Genomic DNA, 18,206 nt, shown 5'->3' on the forward strand with positions numbered 1-18,206 from the left:
AACGTGTGAGCAGAAAATAATAAATAGTTCATTTATTTTCCTATCTCTTCAGAGTAAGAAAGCAAAGAATGAAAGGCAATTTTGTCAGACCCAAGAAACTTCTGGAAGAGTAATATGTTACTTAACAAATGAAGAAACTTGGTATATAAAAATATTGAAAAATATGATATCATATCTTTCAATTATATAGAAAACTTGTCTTCATATTATCTTTAATGGAAGCCAAACAATTAACACTTCTTAACTCGCTTTATGTAATCCACATCGGTTTATTGCTATTTGAACTTACTTAATTAATATTTTAAGTAGCATAATTTTAAGTCAAATATCACAAGTAATACAATCCTTTGAAGAAGTAAAATTTTAAAATGAAACTGTAACTTGGAGAACAGCTGAAAAAATTGAAATTTTATTCTTTCCAAAAAGCTACAAAAGACAAATAATAAAATAAAAGTTATATTAAGGATAATTTGAATTTTAGAAAATTCACCTTTATAATTTTATTCAAATGAAGGACTTATTATATTAAGAGGCAATTTTTTTGACGTATGTTAGAATTTTAAACACACAGATATATTTATACATATTTATGTATTTTTATATATACATGTTACATAGATATATGTGTGTGTGTGTATATATATATATATATATATATATATATATATATATATATATATATCTTTCCATACACTCAAAATTAACACCTGAAATCCAAACTATTATGATTCCTCTCCACTCAAGTTTGTAAGCTTTAAGTCACATCTAAAACACAGGCACTATAAATGCATACTTAATTTATATTTATATATATTTTAAATTGTTTACAGAGAACATAAAGATGCAAACAAATTAGTTATCAGTCTGTATTTTAAAAATTTCTTTCTAAATACAAATACTCCCTTCTGGTAAATAAGTAGGAAAAAAATCAACCTTCACAAGTGGTTAAAAGGAAGATGTCAGGCCATGTTTCTGAAGCAATGAACTGAATCATTCAAGGATTCTTTATCCTACTCTATGTAGTAAATCTTAAAGGTGACAAGACTTAGAACTATAAGATGCAATTTTAAGGAAAAGAATGTTATAGTTGATATATAGATCATAAATAAGGAACAAATATTCCCAATTAGTACTTAAAATGTTCAACTTCTTTAATAGCAGCATAAAAATATTAAGTGGTTTAACAGCCTTGATACAGTTTGTGTTTCATCTTAATAAAGAGAGCCTCCAGGCTTTTTCTAATTGGAATCCAGAAATGATTAAGTTTCTTGCTCCAAATGAATAACAATCTCCCCTGCTCTTCAAGCATCTAAAAGAAGATCATTTTAAAAGTGGTTCCAATGTAAGGTTTTTATGTGACAAAACTGAAAAAGGGTAGAAGCCAGATACCAAGTGCAGCAGAATTGTGAGAACACCATGGAAAGTAAGATGGTATTATTCTACAGTGGGAACATCCATACAGTCAAGGCAGAAAGTCTCCCTGTGAAAACACCAGATTATCAGAAGCTGGAATTCTTCTATATGAGAGTAAATTTGACTTCATTTCTGCCTTCAAGTCTACAGAGCTAAAATCATGTTTTATTTTTTTATGCAAAAAATAAAAAAGAGACATTTTTCTAACAGTAGAGATACAGAAAACAAGAAATCAAAATTTTAAAAGTGAGACCAAATGTGTTTATGCACTGAGTCTCACATATTTTATTACCTTATTGAATTAGTTTTAAATCTCAACAGATTAAAAAAAAACTCAGTGTTTTTTTATGTACATGATAAGAGATTCTATAGTATCTTTCATAGCTTCTTATTTATAAATTAACATTGGAAAAATTGCCATAACCTGCTCAAGTCACTGGTTTATTTAATATCTTGAAACAGATGAGTAATCAAACCTGATCCCTTATTTCCACTGGAATTATTCAGTTTTGCGGTGCTACTTTTGTGAGGTTGTTCCATACAAGCAACTATTCTAGTCCCTCCATATGAAACCTCAATGNGAGAGAGAGAGAGAGAGAGAGAGAGAGAGAGAGACAGATAGGTAGAGACAAAGAAGAAAAGAAAAAAAAATCAGAAGCTGAAGTTGCTTGGGACTTTTTATATTTAAAATATAAATATAAAGTAAGTCTAATAAGTAGTTCTCTTAAAATTATAAGCTGAATCAAAATATAATTTTTTCTATGATTTTATGCTGGAAGCTAAGATGGTGACTGCTAAACAGGAAGGAATAGAAAATGATTCTTTGGGAGCTGTTTATTATATCAATCATTTGAAATGTAAAAGATGCACAAAGGGTTATTTTGTTACTTAATACCAAAGGAGATGTTTCTCATATAGTTTGTAAATAGCTTGCAAAGTCTCTTCTTAACTATTTTAAATATATTGGTCTAGGTCCTTGGAGTATACCACAAACTGATTTTTCTCTTCAGATTTGATTGTTTTACAATTTATTTGTAACAAAATTTGTTTTCCTTGTACACTGATTGCATGCTTGTTTTGGAAGCAATTTTTGAAACATCATAAAATTTTAGTAAACCATCTTTGAATATTTTATTTATCACAATTTAGTCTCATTTACAAACATAATCAAACATGTAAAAAACTGACAGATATCTATCTACCTACCTATCTATATACACAAATATATATATATATATATATATATATATATATATATATATGCTCAAGGCTTCACAAAAATTCAGAAACATTGATACTAGTTTTCAATGAGCCCCAATGGATATAATAACAGAAAATATTCACTATTGTGCTTACATCTTAAGATAGAGAAGATGTAATTGAACTTATGGAACTGCCTTTTTTTAAAAAAGTATGCCTATTTGTTCTTGACTAAGTATTTGATAAATATATGCAATTACAAAGTAATTATCTATAAATAAATCTGTGCAAGTATTTTTGAACCAAGAATTTACAGGGATATAAAGAAAACAAAATACATATATTTTGATATTATATTGCATTGAATATTATATTGCATTGAATTTTTATTGCATTGAATTTTTAGGGCTATAAATAAAATAAAATGCATATTTTGTGATATTATATTATATTTATATACCATAAGCCAAAATGCTTGGTAGGACATGTTAAGTGTCATACAGGAGTTTAAAAACATCAGTTTGATACATGTCCTATATTAGGGATAATATGATATGTTTTAGGAAAGATTTAATTCTTGAATAGTATCTTAATTATGGTATAGTTTTGGCAAGAAAAATAGAAGATACCATCTCAGGAAAAGTTAGAGAGCTTGACTAGCATGCTTGCTTTCCACAGGCCACAGTGTTAAATAGATGAATTTAAATATGGAGAATACCAGGAAAAGTTACTGGGGCTAATAGGTAAAATTTATATTGGTTAAAAAGTCCAAACTAAGAAAAGCTAAAGTTAAAAGCACTCTATTTTTAATCAAATTGAGAGTAAATTAAGCAAAAGCTAAGGTGAAAGTTGATATGAAAGAATAGGAACAGATGCTCTTATAAATAGCTGAGTTCCACACAAAATCTACAGGACAAAAACAAAACATGAAATATTATTTCAGCATTAGCTGAAGACTGATAGGAATGTCAGTGTGAAAGAGAGGATAAAATGTGATAGGGAACATTCTGGTCACCAAGAGCAATTTTTTAAAAAAGCAAAGAAACAGGGAAGTTTAGGGAACAGATGCAGGGCAAAACTCTGTACATTCAAAGTAAATAATATATGGCTTTGAATGTCAGACTAAAGCATTTAGATCTTCTTCAAAATGAAATTATTTTCTTATTTTTTTGAGAATGGAGTATTCCTGATTGGAGTTTTCTTTAAGAATATTCATGTGGAATCTCTAAAAAAGGGAAATCTAATAAAAAGATCATATATACAGTTCTTAAGAGGGAGAACAAAGTCCTATATAAAGTTGAATTAATAGTAAAGAAGAGTACAGAAGACACAATAGAATTTTGATAAATATATGTAATTACAAAGTAATTATCTATAAATAAATCTGTGCAAGTATTTATAGATACTTTGGAAAATTAAATACAATTATTATGGAGCTGGAAAATATATGGTATTAAAAAACGAGAGGAGAAACTCATCCTAAGAGGGAAAACAACAACTCAACAACTGGGAAAATGAAGTAAACAACTACACAACAGCAAATAACAAGATGAAAACAGACTGATGTATAGTTGAAGGGAAAACTGATGATTCTAGTTTGGGACATGGTAAATTCAAGTGTTAGAAGAGAATCAAGAAATAGATCTCTGAGTTTGGATGAAGTGCTGGGGAGTGATAATGGCCAAATCATATTTTTATATTGTGTGCCTACATGAATACATAACAACAAATCCCATCAGTATGTGCAAGAAAATTGTACCAATAAAAAATGTGGAAAGATAAAATAATAGAAATTCATTTCCATCAAGCAATAAGGAGTGAATAAATTAGAAACTGAGGCAGAGAACAGGACTGGGATTATTTTACATTTTTTAATTACATAATTTTCTTTTTCATATATCAAATAGTATATAAGTGCTAACTAATGAACTCAATATTCTTCTTTAATCCCTCTTCTCACCACACTTAATATCTCTCCTTAACTATTGTTACAACGGAGTCAATGTTTTTCTTTTATTCCTTTTCCCCAGCTGTTATATTTATCTGTTTATTTCCCAGCCCTGGTGTACCCAACTTTTTCATCTTCTCTGTGCCTTTTTCTGAATATAACAACAAGCTAAGAACAAGTGAGGAGAGGATAAGCGATGGTTGTTCTACTAAACACTGTTCCTGAAGTCACCAGGTAAGAAAACACATGTAGAGCAATGATGAGGCAATTTTTTAAAGCCAAAGTGAATTTCATAATTGTTTCCTAGAGTATTTACATTGGTTAGCTTTAGAAGAATTTTATGTAATATAAAAAATATATAATTTTTTAATATAAAATATATTTTGTCAGATGGTAATTTAAATGTTTTTGTTAAAGCATTATAATTATACATAGTATTTGGCCTGCTTTTGACAAAAGTATATATATAAAAACAATTTGATTTCAACCCCCATTTTCCTCACCTTTTCCTTTCCTCTTCCCTCCCCCCTTTCTCCTTCCTCTACTCTACTGATGTTCTTTTCTCTCCTTTATTTATTTTTTATTAATAGTTTTTACATATACATAAAGGTGAAAGTCCCTTTGGGCTTTATATATACGTGTATGGTGTATATATAAAAGATTTTGTTAAATTCATTACATATTTCGTCCCCTTTCCCTTCTTTCCTTCCTCCCTCCCTCCCTCTGATTCTTCTTCTACTCCACTGATCTACCTTAAATCTTGATGATATCTTTTCCCCTCCCCAACTGACTTGTTTCCCTTATTTTGCTCTAGTTTCCACATATGAGAGAAAACATTCAACCTTTGATTTTCTGATTTTGGCTTATTTCACTTAACATAATTTTCTTATTTCCATCCAGTTACCAGCAAATGACATTTTCTTTTTCTTTATAGTTAAATAAAAACTCCCTTGTGGATAAATATACATATTCTTGATCCATTCCTTTAGTGACAGGCGTCTAAGCCAATTACACAATTTGGATTTTGTTAATTGAGCCACTTTAAACATTATAATGACTATTATCTCTGTAATATGCTAATTTCTTATTTGTTTTAAAAAATCATTTTTATTTTCCCAAATATAAAAATATGCCTCATGTATTATCATCAATGTTAAGTATGTATAATTAGAGCTACACATTTCTGCTTTCATACTTCCATAGTTAAAATCAATATTTTTTATGAACATTTGTGAAATTGGCTCTATTCCTCCATTTTGAATATTTAGATCTAGAACACTAGTAGTATATGAAGAGAGAAGAAGGAAAATAGGTTCAAATGAATAATCTAATGAACGAAATTCTTAAATAACTTTTTGTAATTAATTAATTTATGTATTTTATAATGGTGGGGTTGAACTCAGGGCCTGGAACACATTAGGAAACCACTCTACCACTGAACATTCCAAGCCCACAGTTTCTCTTTTAAATATATCCATTTCCATTGCATTTCTAGCCTGTTGTGGTTATGTGTGTTGATTAAAAGGTATGTTTCTGTGCATTTCTATGTGTGTGACAAAAAGTTGGATGGTTCCTTGGCTTTTCCTCCCTTTGGCTTCTAATCCCTTCTTTTTTAATGAGTTTGGAATGTATTCTTCGATCTCTTACTATCCTGATAATTATATGTGATGATCTTTGCTCCACAAAGATATAACATTTTTTTTTATCTGCACAATCCATTGTATGAAAAGCAATAGATGTTTTTGCTTCTTGTAAATTGAGAATCCCAAAGATTTCAGTTGAAAGATTCAACAATGCTAGTCCTTACTCAAAAGTCACCATCAGTGCTTATGTGTGATAGAGTCAAAGACATTTTAATGAAGTAAAAAATGAAGTTAGCTGGAAGTGGAAAATTCAAGCCTACCCATCCCCTTTAATTGTAACTTGAAACTATGATTCCAAGTTTATTTGCTGATATAAATTCCCCAAATCAATTACTGCAGTGGGATAGTGTCAAGTAGGAGGGATTTCATTACATTACAGGTTAAAAGAAGAAGGGACTGTAGCATTAATACCAACCTTTCCATTTATGTTTAGAAATGGACTTCTAGTCTGATTAATCCCATCATGTTACTTGATTCTGATTCTTTAAGATACTTCTTGCCTCCAAGTTTAGAAGCTTATAGTTAAAACAGGAAATAACTTATATGCAAGAGGCAAGTGCTCTTCAGAAGACTTGAAAATAATGGCATCAATTTTAGAGTGCCTGTGAAATCCTGGACCACTCTTTATAGATAACGTAGTGTTCCCTGAGAACTATTGTAACAGTTTCGAGATATAAAGCTCCCATCCTACAAAATATATAATTCTAGCCAATTTAAGGCACAACAAATAAACGATTATCCTTAGAAATGTTATGATTGCTCTGATCCCAGAATGACAGATTTTTTTGCACTAAGGTAAAAATATGCAAAATTAGGACAAATGCTTGAACTAATCTCTCAGGACTTTCTGCAGAAGAAAAGCAATCATCCAAGCTTCTATATCTCACATCACTTTGCTTTGGTAGACACAGAATATTAATTCCTGTTTAAAAGATCAGGAAATCTGTAAGCAATTTTAACCATCTGTTATAGATAGTAACTATAAAATCTCTATGATGTGTTAAATAATTTTCATTCTTATGATAGTATTTTTTAAGTTATTAGAACATTTTTAGCTTCTGAAGTTCTCCTTCAACTAAGGTATATTGAGGAATGTTTTCATAATTTTTAACCTGTGAGTCTAAATTTTTCAGAATCTGCTATTTTTATTAATCTGTGCATATTATGAAACAAATTGATACCATATCAAATGTATTTTCAAGCATCCTAATCAATCAGAAGCTTGCAAACCATTGAGCACAAAGTAAATTGTGAAGATGGAATCCTGTTTTCCACATAAGAGTTGGATTACAACTTATTACTTCCCTACCATAAAACAGTACTAATTATCCTTATGAAGATGTAATGCTTAGGTTAACACTTTGTTAAATGCTTGAGCTCCACAACTTGTTTCCTTTTTAATATTAAAATCAATGGTCTCTGGAAAGGAATAGTAAAGTGCACATCATTTGACTAGTAGCTGGTGAATGAAATGCTCCATATAAGTAAAAACTGAAGATACTTGAAATTTAAAACTTTAAAATTGTAGTAATCATTTGGATGAAATCCTTCTTAAAGGATCAAATTTTTCTACATTATTAAACAAAACATTCTCAGTGGCATTCAACTTTATTTTCTGGAGCAAAGATCACTTCAGTTTTAACACATTTTAGTAAAGGGTGGTTTTAGAAGAACTAAAGGGATTAAGACTTGACATGCTTTTTCCTTGAATATTTCTAAAACCTGGTTTTATAATCATGTGCTTAGTGGAACAATTTCAAATCTTTTATGGTGTGACTTATAATTAAAACCAGCATATTTGGCAAACTTACATACCACACACATACATATACACAAGAAAAACTTGTTTTTGCTTAAGCCTGTGACATTTTTCTTTACTCTTCTTTGCCTTGTTCTCTATAATTTCCATTCCTCATCTATTGTTTTCTAACTGCCTTTGGTTTTTTAAAAGATCTCATATAAATTCTTTTGTGATTCATTAATAAGCCACAACTTGCAATTTAAAACACTACATTAGTGACCTGCAGAAAGAGCTGCTATTTTCTGTGGGTGTTCTTGTCCCTCACTGTAAGGCTATTATATGTTCACTGCTGCTTCTATAATATCATGTCACTATCTTCATCCCTGTACTTGCAGTTTTGAGTGGCAGTGCTTAATCCATCTCTCCTCACATTTCAGTAAATTTTGCAGGCCACAAGTCACTGCAGGTGTTGCTCTATTTTTCCTGCCTTTTACAAAATTTTATTTCTCCCTCTTCTTTTTCTTTTCAATAGTCATTTCAAATATTTCTGATAATCTGAATTTGTAAGAGTCGAGCTTTAAGGCCCTCATCAATCTCAAAGATATCCTATTTTGGAGCCATTCAAAAATGTTCATATTTCCCACAATGGAATATTGTATTCTGTTTAAATTTATTTTTCCAACTTTAAAGTTTAGAGGCTACAGCATATTTTATGATATGTCTTAATTGAGAGTATGTATGGTGCATATATGTAAAAACTGTGTAACATAAGAAAATTTATTTTAGGTAGTTTCTTTGAATAGTAGATTTCCAGTGAATAAGAATTTTCTAAGTTGTATCATTCATTGAAATAATATCACATCTCTACACTGATTCTGAATTAATTTTGTTTTAAACATTTTATTCCCTCCGTATATTTATGCAGAAGTGACAATCAAAAAATTTTACTGTTGGTATTATAGGCACAGATAATTCACATTTAGTAAATTGTACTGGTGACTACCAGAGAAATATAAGCTTCAAATTTATGACATGTAGTATAGGAAAAAAATTGCACAGAGAAAAAGAAAATACAATTGAATAGTACTTGTGGAAGAATAGACCAACATTTCTTTAGTAAATCATTCTTTTAAACTACAGATTTTTTTTTTTAACCTAGAAGTCAAAAGGTACCTATCCTGACAGTCTAGTCAAAGTATATGACAGCCTCATTCCACAAAGGTGTCTTAAATATATTGGAACATCTTTGTAAGGTTTCCTGCTGAACATTTACATAATCCCCCAAAATAATTGGTTTTTTTGTTGCAAGAAAACTGCTTACCTGGAAATGTTCAAGAAGTACATTTTCTCTATGGGTCTATAATCGTGGTTCTGCAAGCTCTTAGGGGACTTTCATAAGACATTGGAACATTTAATTGAAAATGATTGAGTGCCCAACACACCACAGATGCCCAGCCTAAATAACAGCAGTAGAGATTACTGAGAGTCAGCTTCTTGTTTCAAAAACAAAACCAAATATATTCAGTCTCATTTCCAAGATAACCACTTGTGTGTTTCCAGAGAGTCAATGTGTGATTAAATTTTCAAGCCATGAGATGGAAGCAAAAGACCATATGGGCTTCAGAAAAGAAACTCATATGGGAAGGACATCACATGAATGTATTTTTTTAATTATGGAAATTTGGAACTCCCAATATGATTTCCTAATATTTTACCTTTGAAAACAAAGTAGAAAAAAATGACTCTATTGCCTTTAATTTTAACTAATTAGTTATAACAATTTTACATCTCTCTAGATATGAAATCACAGAGTAAAAAGAGAAAAAATGCTCTGTAACTTCTATTACCAATGACTTCTGGTACAAGACTATCTATATGATAAAGACACCTTAATAATGTTTATTTTGTTAATTATTTTGGTAATATATTATGTATTATATTTAAAAAGAAAGACATGCTCTTGAGGAGTGTTTTTTTTTTTTAACTTTTTCCTTACTTTACTTATCCTTTAAGACTTTCCATTGTATTATATTGAATTGGGACTCTAATTGAGTAATAGTGCTTTGTCATTATAACCTGCAGTCTTAACATAAAATTAAAAATGTAACATAATCTACTTTTAAAGCAAATTAATTCAACAGTTAATTATTATTATTACTAATCTAAACATAAAGTCTAGGCAGAAACTACTGAGAAAGGTTTAGGTCCAGTTAGAAACTCTTTAGGTAATATTGTGAGAAGCTAATGATGGTGTGGATTTAAATAACTGCTGTATTTTACAACTATTTGATCGAAATTTGCACTTTCAGTTTTTGAAACTATCTAACTCATGCCAACTTCACTGAGTTTTTGTGAAAATCAATGTGATAGAACTGAAAACAGTGAGCAAGCAAGACTATACAATCATCAGTATTGTTAATTTAAAAAGAAATTCTGTTTGTAATCTCAATTCTACTATTAATCAAGTGGGTGCCTGTAAATAGTCACATGACCTCCAAAAGACTTATTTTTCTTCATCCACAAATGGATATTATAGCAGCTTTTGTAAACCTTTAACACAAGGCAGTTGTACAGTTTAAATATGACAATTAAGAATGAAAAAACTTATAAAATTATGAAAAAACAAGATCTTACATACCACAGACCCTGGATTATTAACCATTCATGATACTTAGCATGCTTAATTTGGGATAAGTCCTTCTAGATTTTCTGCATGTTATTCCTTGTCAAAACTCGCTAACTGGTTACTAGTTTCTTCAATCCCAATAGTTCTGGTTTGTTGTGGAAACAAAACTCATTCTTTACCACGTAAAGTCCTGTCCAATTGCCCCAAAGTTTTTTTTCTACCACATCACTAAGATACATTAGTGAAGGGGCTGTTTCTGTGGCATGGAATTTGCCAGTCTCTCATTTTTATCTATTTTACACTTTACCCAAGTAAGAATTCATGGCTTTTTCTCTCTTTTCTGAAGATTATAATTATTATTTGAATTAAAGTATAGCCTAAGGCTGGACACAGTGGTGCACTTCAGTAATCCCAGCAGCTAGTTAAAGCAGAAAGATCACAAGTTCAAAGCCAGCCTTAGGAACCAACCAAGAACTTGTCTCAAAAAACAAACAAACAAACAAACAAAAAAAAGCTCAATGATTAAGGACTCCTGTGTTCAACCCCAGTAGCAAAAATAAATACATAAACTTAAAAAAAAGCCCAGTTTCTGTATACATTTTACCTTGACTTCAATCTGGTTTCTTTGCTGTTAAAATATGCTTTTGATAGTTCAAAACATTGTTTGAGAGTGTGTTTATTCTGTTTGGAATCTTGAATTCCAGAGCCTGGGAACATAATTGAGATAATAACTGCATTTCCAGAGTTGCTATAGGAGCCCTATATCAGCATATGGATTAAATATGTTTATGACTTCTGAGTCTGAAAATTGCTGAGATATACTTATATAATTCCTTGACCAAATAATAATTTGCTATTATCCTATGGATACTGTTTATTAAAAAATTACTTGGAAGTGGAAATATCATACATATGGCCATTAATCTTTAATTTGTTTACTAAATTTCAAATTCTTAATTTTAGGGATAAAAAATACATTTTGTGTAAGATTGAAGCCTAGTATAAATAATGGACTTTAATGTTATAATAATGGGCCAGTGTAGACTCATCCATATAACAAATGTGCCAATCAGGCATGGGACATAGATCATGAGGGAGGTAATGCATGTGTGGAGAGAGGGGATACACAGGAACGGCTCAATTTTGCTGTGATCTTAGAACTACTAAAAAAACAAAATTTATTAATTAAAAAATTACTCAATGTGCTCAAGTGACTTGCTCAAAACCACTGAGGATATAGATTATACCCTTATAATCCCAATTTAGGTCTGGATTTCTCTTTCTTCTATACCATAAAACATTTTGTGCCCCAGAGTACAACAGCTTAGGCATACTGTCTTAACTTAAACATAGACTTTAATGGTTAATTAGAAAGCTTTCCATAGCAGGAAAGAGATAGATAATCTTTAATAACATATTTCATATATCACATAAAATTATGTGAATTGCTATTATCATTGATCTACATTGTTATTTCAAAATCATATTTTTTCCTATTTTAGTGAATTCGCTCTGGATGATAACTTGCCTTCATTAACTTCTGGAATGTTTTGCCATTTCTTCTGACTAATTGCATTGCATGACAATTAACAAATAATCTGTGATTTGTAAAAAGGTATGTTAGGGTGAGAAAACTAGTTTGATTTAAAAGTGCATTGCCTTAATTTTTGTCTTTTTAAATGTATTATGTTGACAGGATAATGAATTAATATGTACACATCAAATTTTATCCTCAATTCTTATCATTTCCAAAATGGATATATAATTGTTCCTTTACAACACCTCACTAGTTGCTATGTGGTATGTGATCTGTCTTCCTAAAGATTAAAATCTTTCTTCTTATACAGATTAGGAGTGTTCTTTGCAGTGCAATTGTGCATACTAGATCTACGACAAGAACAAAAGAAAAATTGTGGTAACCAGAAGGTAAAATATTAAATACAATATAAACACGGTGCTGTATATACAGAAAAATTTATCAAATCCTATAATTGTTTTCTTTTAGAAAATAAATGCCAAATATACACTTATTCAACTGAAAATGCCCCATTGCTCTTTGAAAGTAAATTCATAAAATGTTAAACACGGAATTAAAATGAATGATGAATCTTAGTCATAGCTTGTGGGGGACGACCCCACATCATTTAAGGTCATGACTTTAATGTAATATCAAGGTTTTTATTTTTTTTTTCCTCCTTCCGCTTTTATAAAAGGAGAATGCTGTTGCCTGAAAGCTGTCTGGGAATTCAGCCAAAGAAAGAAGAGGGTTGCAAAAACTCTGGGGACTTAAAAGAAAAGTGGCTGGCATTAGCTTGGTCCTCACTTTAAACTAAAATTAAAACAATAGACAGACATGTACAGTAATCTCTCTTTTAAGGAAAGAATAGAATGGCTCTATAGTAGTGTCAAGTGGAACAATTTGGTTCGGGCCCAAGTTATGCAGCTGTTCCACAGGAAAATGGCAAAAGGCTTCAGTCCAAAGCAGGCAAATAAGGCATGATTGTTCATAAATAGTCACTGGGGCCCTCACATTTAGAACAAGGAAAACAACATTAGCATGCAGCAGGGCAGCCTACAACATGAGTCTCAATACAACTTGGGCCACACCATCATTTTATGATTTGCACAAAAGATAATGGTGTTATTTTGTCTGCTAACAATAAACTTAATAATGATTAATAACTTATTCTTCAAGAATCCGTATGTTGAACAAACATTTTGTTTTGAGAAACAATGAAGGTTTGGTCATGGATTAAAATATTATTTAAGTTAGCTAGAAGATGTAAAGAAATCATATCTATTATACATTTCTGACTTGCTCGTTAGAGGTGGATGAGGTAAATGGTTAACGGTGATAGAAATTAAATGTCTGGGGAGACAATTGAACTGAGCCATAGTGCTGCTTCTCAGTGGTGCCAAAATAACAAAATGGGGAACCAGGTGCAATAGCTGCAATGTAATGGAGCGGAACTTTGGCAGTGATCACCAGAGTGAACAGGCAATTCTAACCTGCCTATTGGATACATGTGATATCACAGACTTCATTTTCCTCTCTTTTCTTTGATTCTATCTTAAAATATGAGCAGCCTCCCTACTATGCTTTTAAATTATATTTTAATTTTAAATTTCAGTTTTCAAAGTTTTCTTAATTCCTTTTTCCACTTTTTATTAATCATTTTCTGAAGTAGATAGCTTTCTCATTAGTGATTCTGTTCCTTCTCCACTACCTATAAACTCCTTGATTAATCCATTTCAATTTACCTTCTGTTCCATTTTCTCTAATGAGAGTATTTTCTTTATGATCAGTAAGACTTCCTTCTGAGAAAATCCAATGTTTTAAGTTTAGTCTTCCCTTCTTTTTTGACCTATCTGCCTCATGTGGCACTGTTGGAGATAGAAAATAAACTGCAGATAGGCTACAAGGTAAATTGTTTTAAAAGAGGTTAATTTCATTCATTTATTGGAAATGATAGTGATTTTGAAAATGGAGGTGAGTTGATTTCAAGAAAATTAGGAAAAGCAAAAACATCAGTGGTCTAAAAGAAGTAGGGAATCAGTGAAGTTGACTGTAACTTTACTGTCAATCGCTTGGCAGCCTACATGTAAGCAAAATGAAAAGGAAAAAAATGGAAATGAAAATATAATACAAGGAAATATGTTAATTTACATTTCTCTTGGATTATAGCATACAGGTTATAACACTGGAATCTCTAAGGTTAAAGTTCAAAATATAATAACTATTTTCAGCACTAATGGAGTGTATGGATTAATTGCTCAAAGACACTGTATTAGTTAAGGCTTTTTATATGGGAATATACTCATGCCAGAAATGGTCACTTGAGTAGAAATTTGCAAACGTTTATAAAGAGTATAAATAAAGCATAATTCATGATAAGTATGGCAACAGTGAAATATATGAGACTGGGCTGGGGATGTGGCTCAAGTGGTAGCGCGCTCGCCTGGCATGCGTGGGGCGCTGGGTTCCATCCTCAGCACCACATAAAAATAAAATAAAGATGTTGTGTCCACCGAAAACTAAAAAATAAATATTAAAAAATTCTTTCTCTCTCTCTCTGTCATATATATATATATATATATATATATATATATATATATATAAACTTATTAGTTATATATATATAACTAATAAGTTCTTCACTATAAAGCATCCAGAGTTCCAATTTCAGTGCTGAAAATAATTGTGAGCCTCATCCTAGATTCTGGTTTGGCTGACTAGGTGGCAATTTAGTCTCAGCAGTTGAAGTAGTAGCAAATAATTGAAAGAGTATAAACTTTGGGCAAGACTTAACTAAGAGTAACTCCTGGCTCAGCAATCTTAAATCTGCATGAATAAGGAAAATTTGAATAACACTTTCAAGACTTAGTTTTCACTTCTGTAAAATAGGAAGCTTTTCTATTTGCTTTTTCTGTTTTAAAAGTGAGACTAATCAGGATCATCTGAGAGAAGTCATATTTTCTATTTCTTAAGTAAGATATTTTATACTTCATATTCATCTGCAATTTAGAGGATTATTATATATCACAGTTTATTTCTAGCTAACTGAAACTCAAACCGAAAATATGGCATCTCTATTCAATTGTATCTGCAGTGAGTGGTATGGACTACTTGAAAATATAATTTCACAAACCTCATATTCCATCTATTCTCATAAATAAAATGATTTGGCTCTTGTTGGGAGTGGGTATGACATCAGAGAACAGAGAGAAAATTGGATTCTATTTGAACATGCAAGAACTTTTTCCTAAAAATCTCAGCTCATATAACTGCATGCATTGAATATACCAAAGTATACACATATGCACTTTTGGAGAAAACTAAAGAAAAATAAAAGAATCAAAACAAAATTGTGTGCTTTGTCTTTATCCTCCCATGTTCCTTCAGATCTCCAAATGAGAGTCCCTGTGATTGTCAGAAGAAACAGAAACAAAAGAAGAGAGTAGAGGAAAAAGTCATAGTTGGAAAATAACAGAAAGAATCAAGAGTTGAGATGGAAAGAACTGTTGAGACATAGGTTTTGTTTTGATAGTGAATATATAGAAACAGAGAAATTTGGGGGTTAATTATGTCTAAAGCTGACTGGAGTCCATTATGCTTTTTTTCCTAAAGTACTGAATTTTTAGCCAAAAAATTCTTGTTGGAGCTGTAAAGCTGAAATGTACTAGTCACATATGAATAGCATCTTAAGCTTCTCAGAGGTTAGAATTATAAAAGTGAATTGAGTAGGCTATGCAGCCAAGTTACTATGAAAAAACAAATTTCCTTTTGAAGTATAAAATGACTTCCAATATATTTTAAAAGATAGAAAAATAATACATTAACCATAAATTGTTCCTAAAATCAATGTCTTTGTATCTCTGAGAAATAATTATTGAAGAAAAATAATATTAAGATATTAAATTTATGATAAAGAAGACACTGATTCACTGAAAATGGTTAAAAAAATAACGATATGCAAGAGGAGAAGTTAAAATATTAGGCTTCTACCTTATAATTTTTTATTTGTCCTTTTTCTATCTTACAATTTTTTAAGAAAGATTTCTCATGGGATAATACGATACCTACATTTAAATAAATTATATTATTGAAAGCAAATTTTTAATAATTTAACCTAATTTTCACAGAAGCTATCTCACGTAGTTATATACAGAGTACAACTGAATTCCTTTTATTAAAATTTAAAGAGAATGTAAATCAATTGTAAACATTTTTAAAATCAAGCAAAAAGTTAAGCCTAGACTGTTATTACATTAGAACAGTCATAGTATTAAATGATTTATATTTAAAAAATTCATATTTAAGTATCATTTAAAATAATAGGGATCCTATTAGTTAGCTGTTTATAAACATTAACACCACAAAGTAAAGTTTAGAGTTGAGGTGACATACATCTATTAGCATACATCTATTCTAATAATGAAATGATTTTATAACTGACAACATTGAGCTTCTAACCCTTTCAATTCACAATAACCAAGCTTATCTCATTCACAAATTATGTCTCATTGGGAGCTACAAAAGGAAAATGCATTTTAATTTTCTTATTTCAAAAATGATTTTCCATTTAAAACCTGAATGTATTTGCAGATGCTTCCATATTTTCTTTTTTGTTTGGGTGAACTAAGTTCAGCAATGTCTAACTTTTTATTTTTAATCTAATGATATAAAGAGTGACTGATTAAGTCTACAATCCTTTCAGGTTGAAATATCTTACTATAATAAAAAAATAAAGAGAGAGAAAGAGAAGAGGGGCGGGGGAGGGGATCACAGCTGGAAACCTTCCCAGAAACTTCACTAGATGACAAAGTAAAAACCAATCTTCTACAGACACTTAATGAAGACATGGTTCAGGGGGTTTTCTGTTCTAGAGATCACTTTGCCCACTAAGAAAAGATAAACACAGTGGATTTCTACAGTTAAACCCTGCAATCAAAGGAGGATAAAAGAAAAAGTGAAAAACTTTATTGCTCATTAAATCACTTACAGTGGTTTTCCTTTGGATTCACAAGTCAAAATTAAAGGCTGTCCTTCTTGTGGAAAAGGAGTAGATGGTATAATCTTAACTGATGGTGTATCTAGGAAGAATGAAATATTAAGGAAGATATTAAACACACATGACAAAGGATTTAATAACTGCATTATCTGCATGTTCAGCATTTATGATATTTCTTAAAATTGCACTTATAAGAGATTGCTTAGATTTGATGAAGTATAGTATGTAATTTTAAGAAGCTTGTTTCTTGTCAGCGCAAATCTAACAAAAATATCTGAATATCTTAAGAGCATCACTGAAATCTGAATTTAAAAGTGAGATTGCAAAAAGTGGTTCAGAGGAATATCAAGTATTTCATACAATTGTTTCTTAAACTATTTATAGATGGCTATGAATACTATTATTATGGACTGAATGCATTTATGTGCATTTGAATAACAACACTTTCATTGTTGCAGGAATACCAGGGACTCACAATAAAGAACCCCCAATGAACACAAGATGAACTACTTTCTCAGAAGCATTATGGAGAATCTCTTTGAAAACTCAGTAATGCAGCACTGAGCACATGCTGCTAGCTCTGAAGTACAGTTGGCAAATTAATTTAAAAAGTATAATATTACTAAAAGTTAACAATTTGTTTTATATGCTACAACAAAATTTTTAGAAAATTATTTCTCCTTAAGAATAAAATCATCCCAGTGGAAGAAATCAAGAATACCCCAAAATATTTAAGATATATATATATATATATATATATATATATATATATATATGAAAATGTTTTATTTATACAATAAAAATGTAAATGGAAAATACAATTTAAAAAACACAGACAATGGAAACACATTTCTTTCTTTCTGTCTTTGGATTTGCTATAGTTTAGATCTAAAATGTTCCCCAAAGGTTCATGTATTAAAGACATGCTTGCTAGCATGTGGCACTATTGGAAGGCTGTGGAACCTTTACAAGGTAGAGCATAGGCAATGACCTAACTCCTTTCCACTATGTGTGCCCTTGAAGGCGATCTGTGGAATATGGTCCTTTCTTGCCTTTCTCTTTGCTTCCTACCTACCAAGAGTTAAATAAGCTTCCTCTATTATGTGGTCTCAACATGTACTCC

At 30.6% G+C, this 18,206-nt stretch overlaps 1 protein-coding gene across 4 annotated transcripts in view; it reads right to left on the minus strand.

Moving 5' to 3' along the window:
• Window positions 1–18,206, minus strand: part of Cadm2 (cell adhesion molecule 2) — a 1,008,835-nt gene that overhangs the window by 95,995 nt on the left and 894,634 nt on the right. For all 4 annotated transcript variants that reach the window (XM_015478645.2, XM_015478644.2, XM_015478643.2 and 1 more), the window contains one exon: window positions 17,075–17,165. In XM_015478645.2, coding sequence (XP_015334131.1) covers window positions 17,075–17,165 — 91 coding nt within the window. The remainder of the gene's footprint in view (window positions 1–17,074; window positions 17,166–18,206) is intronic.

Source organism: Marmota marmota, unplaced genomic scaffold (assembly GCF_001458135.2).
Source record: "Marmota marmota marmota unplaced genomic scaffold, marMar, whole genome shotgun sequence".
In the NCBI taxonomy this organism is placed as follows: domain Eukaryota; kingdom Metazoa; phylum Chordata; class Mammalia; order Rodentia; family Sciuridae; genus Marmota; species Marmota marmota.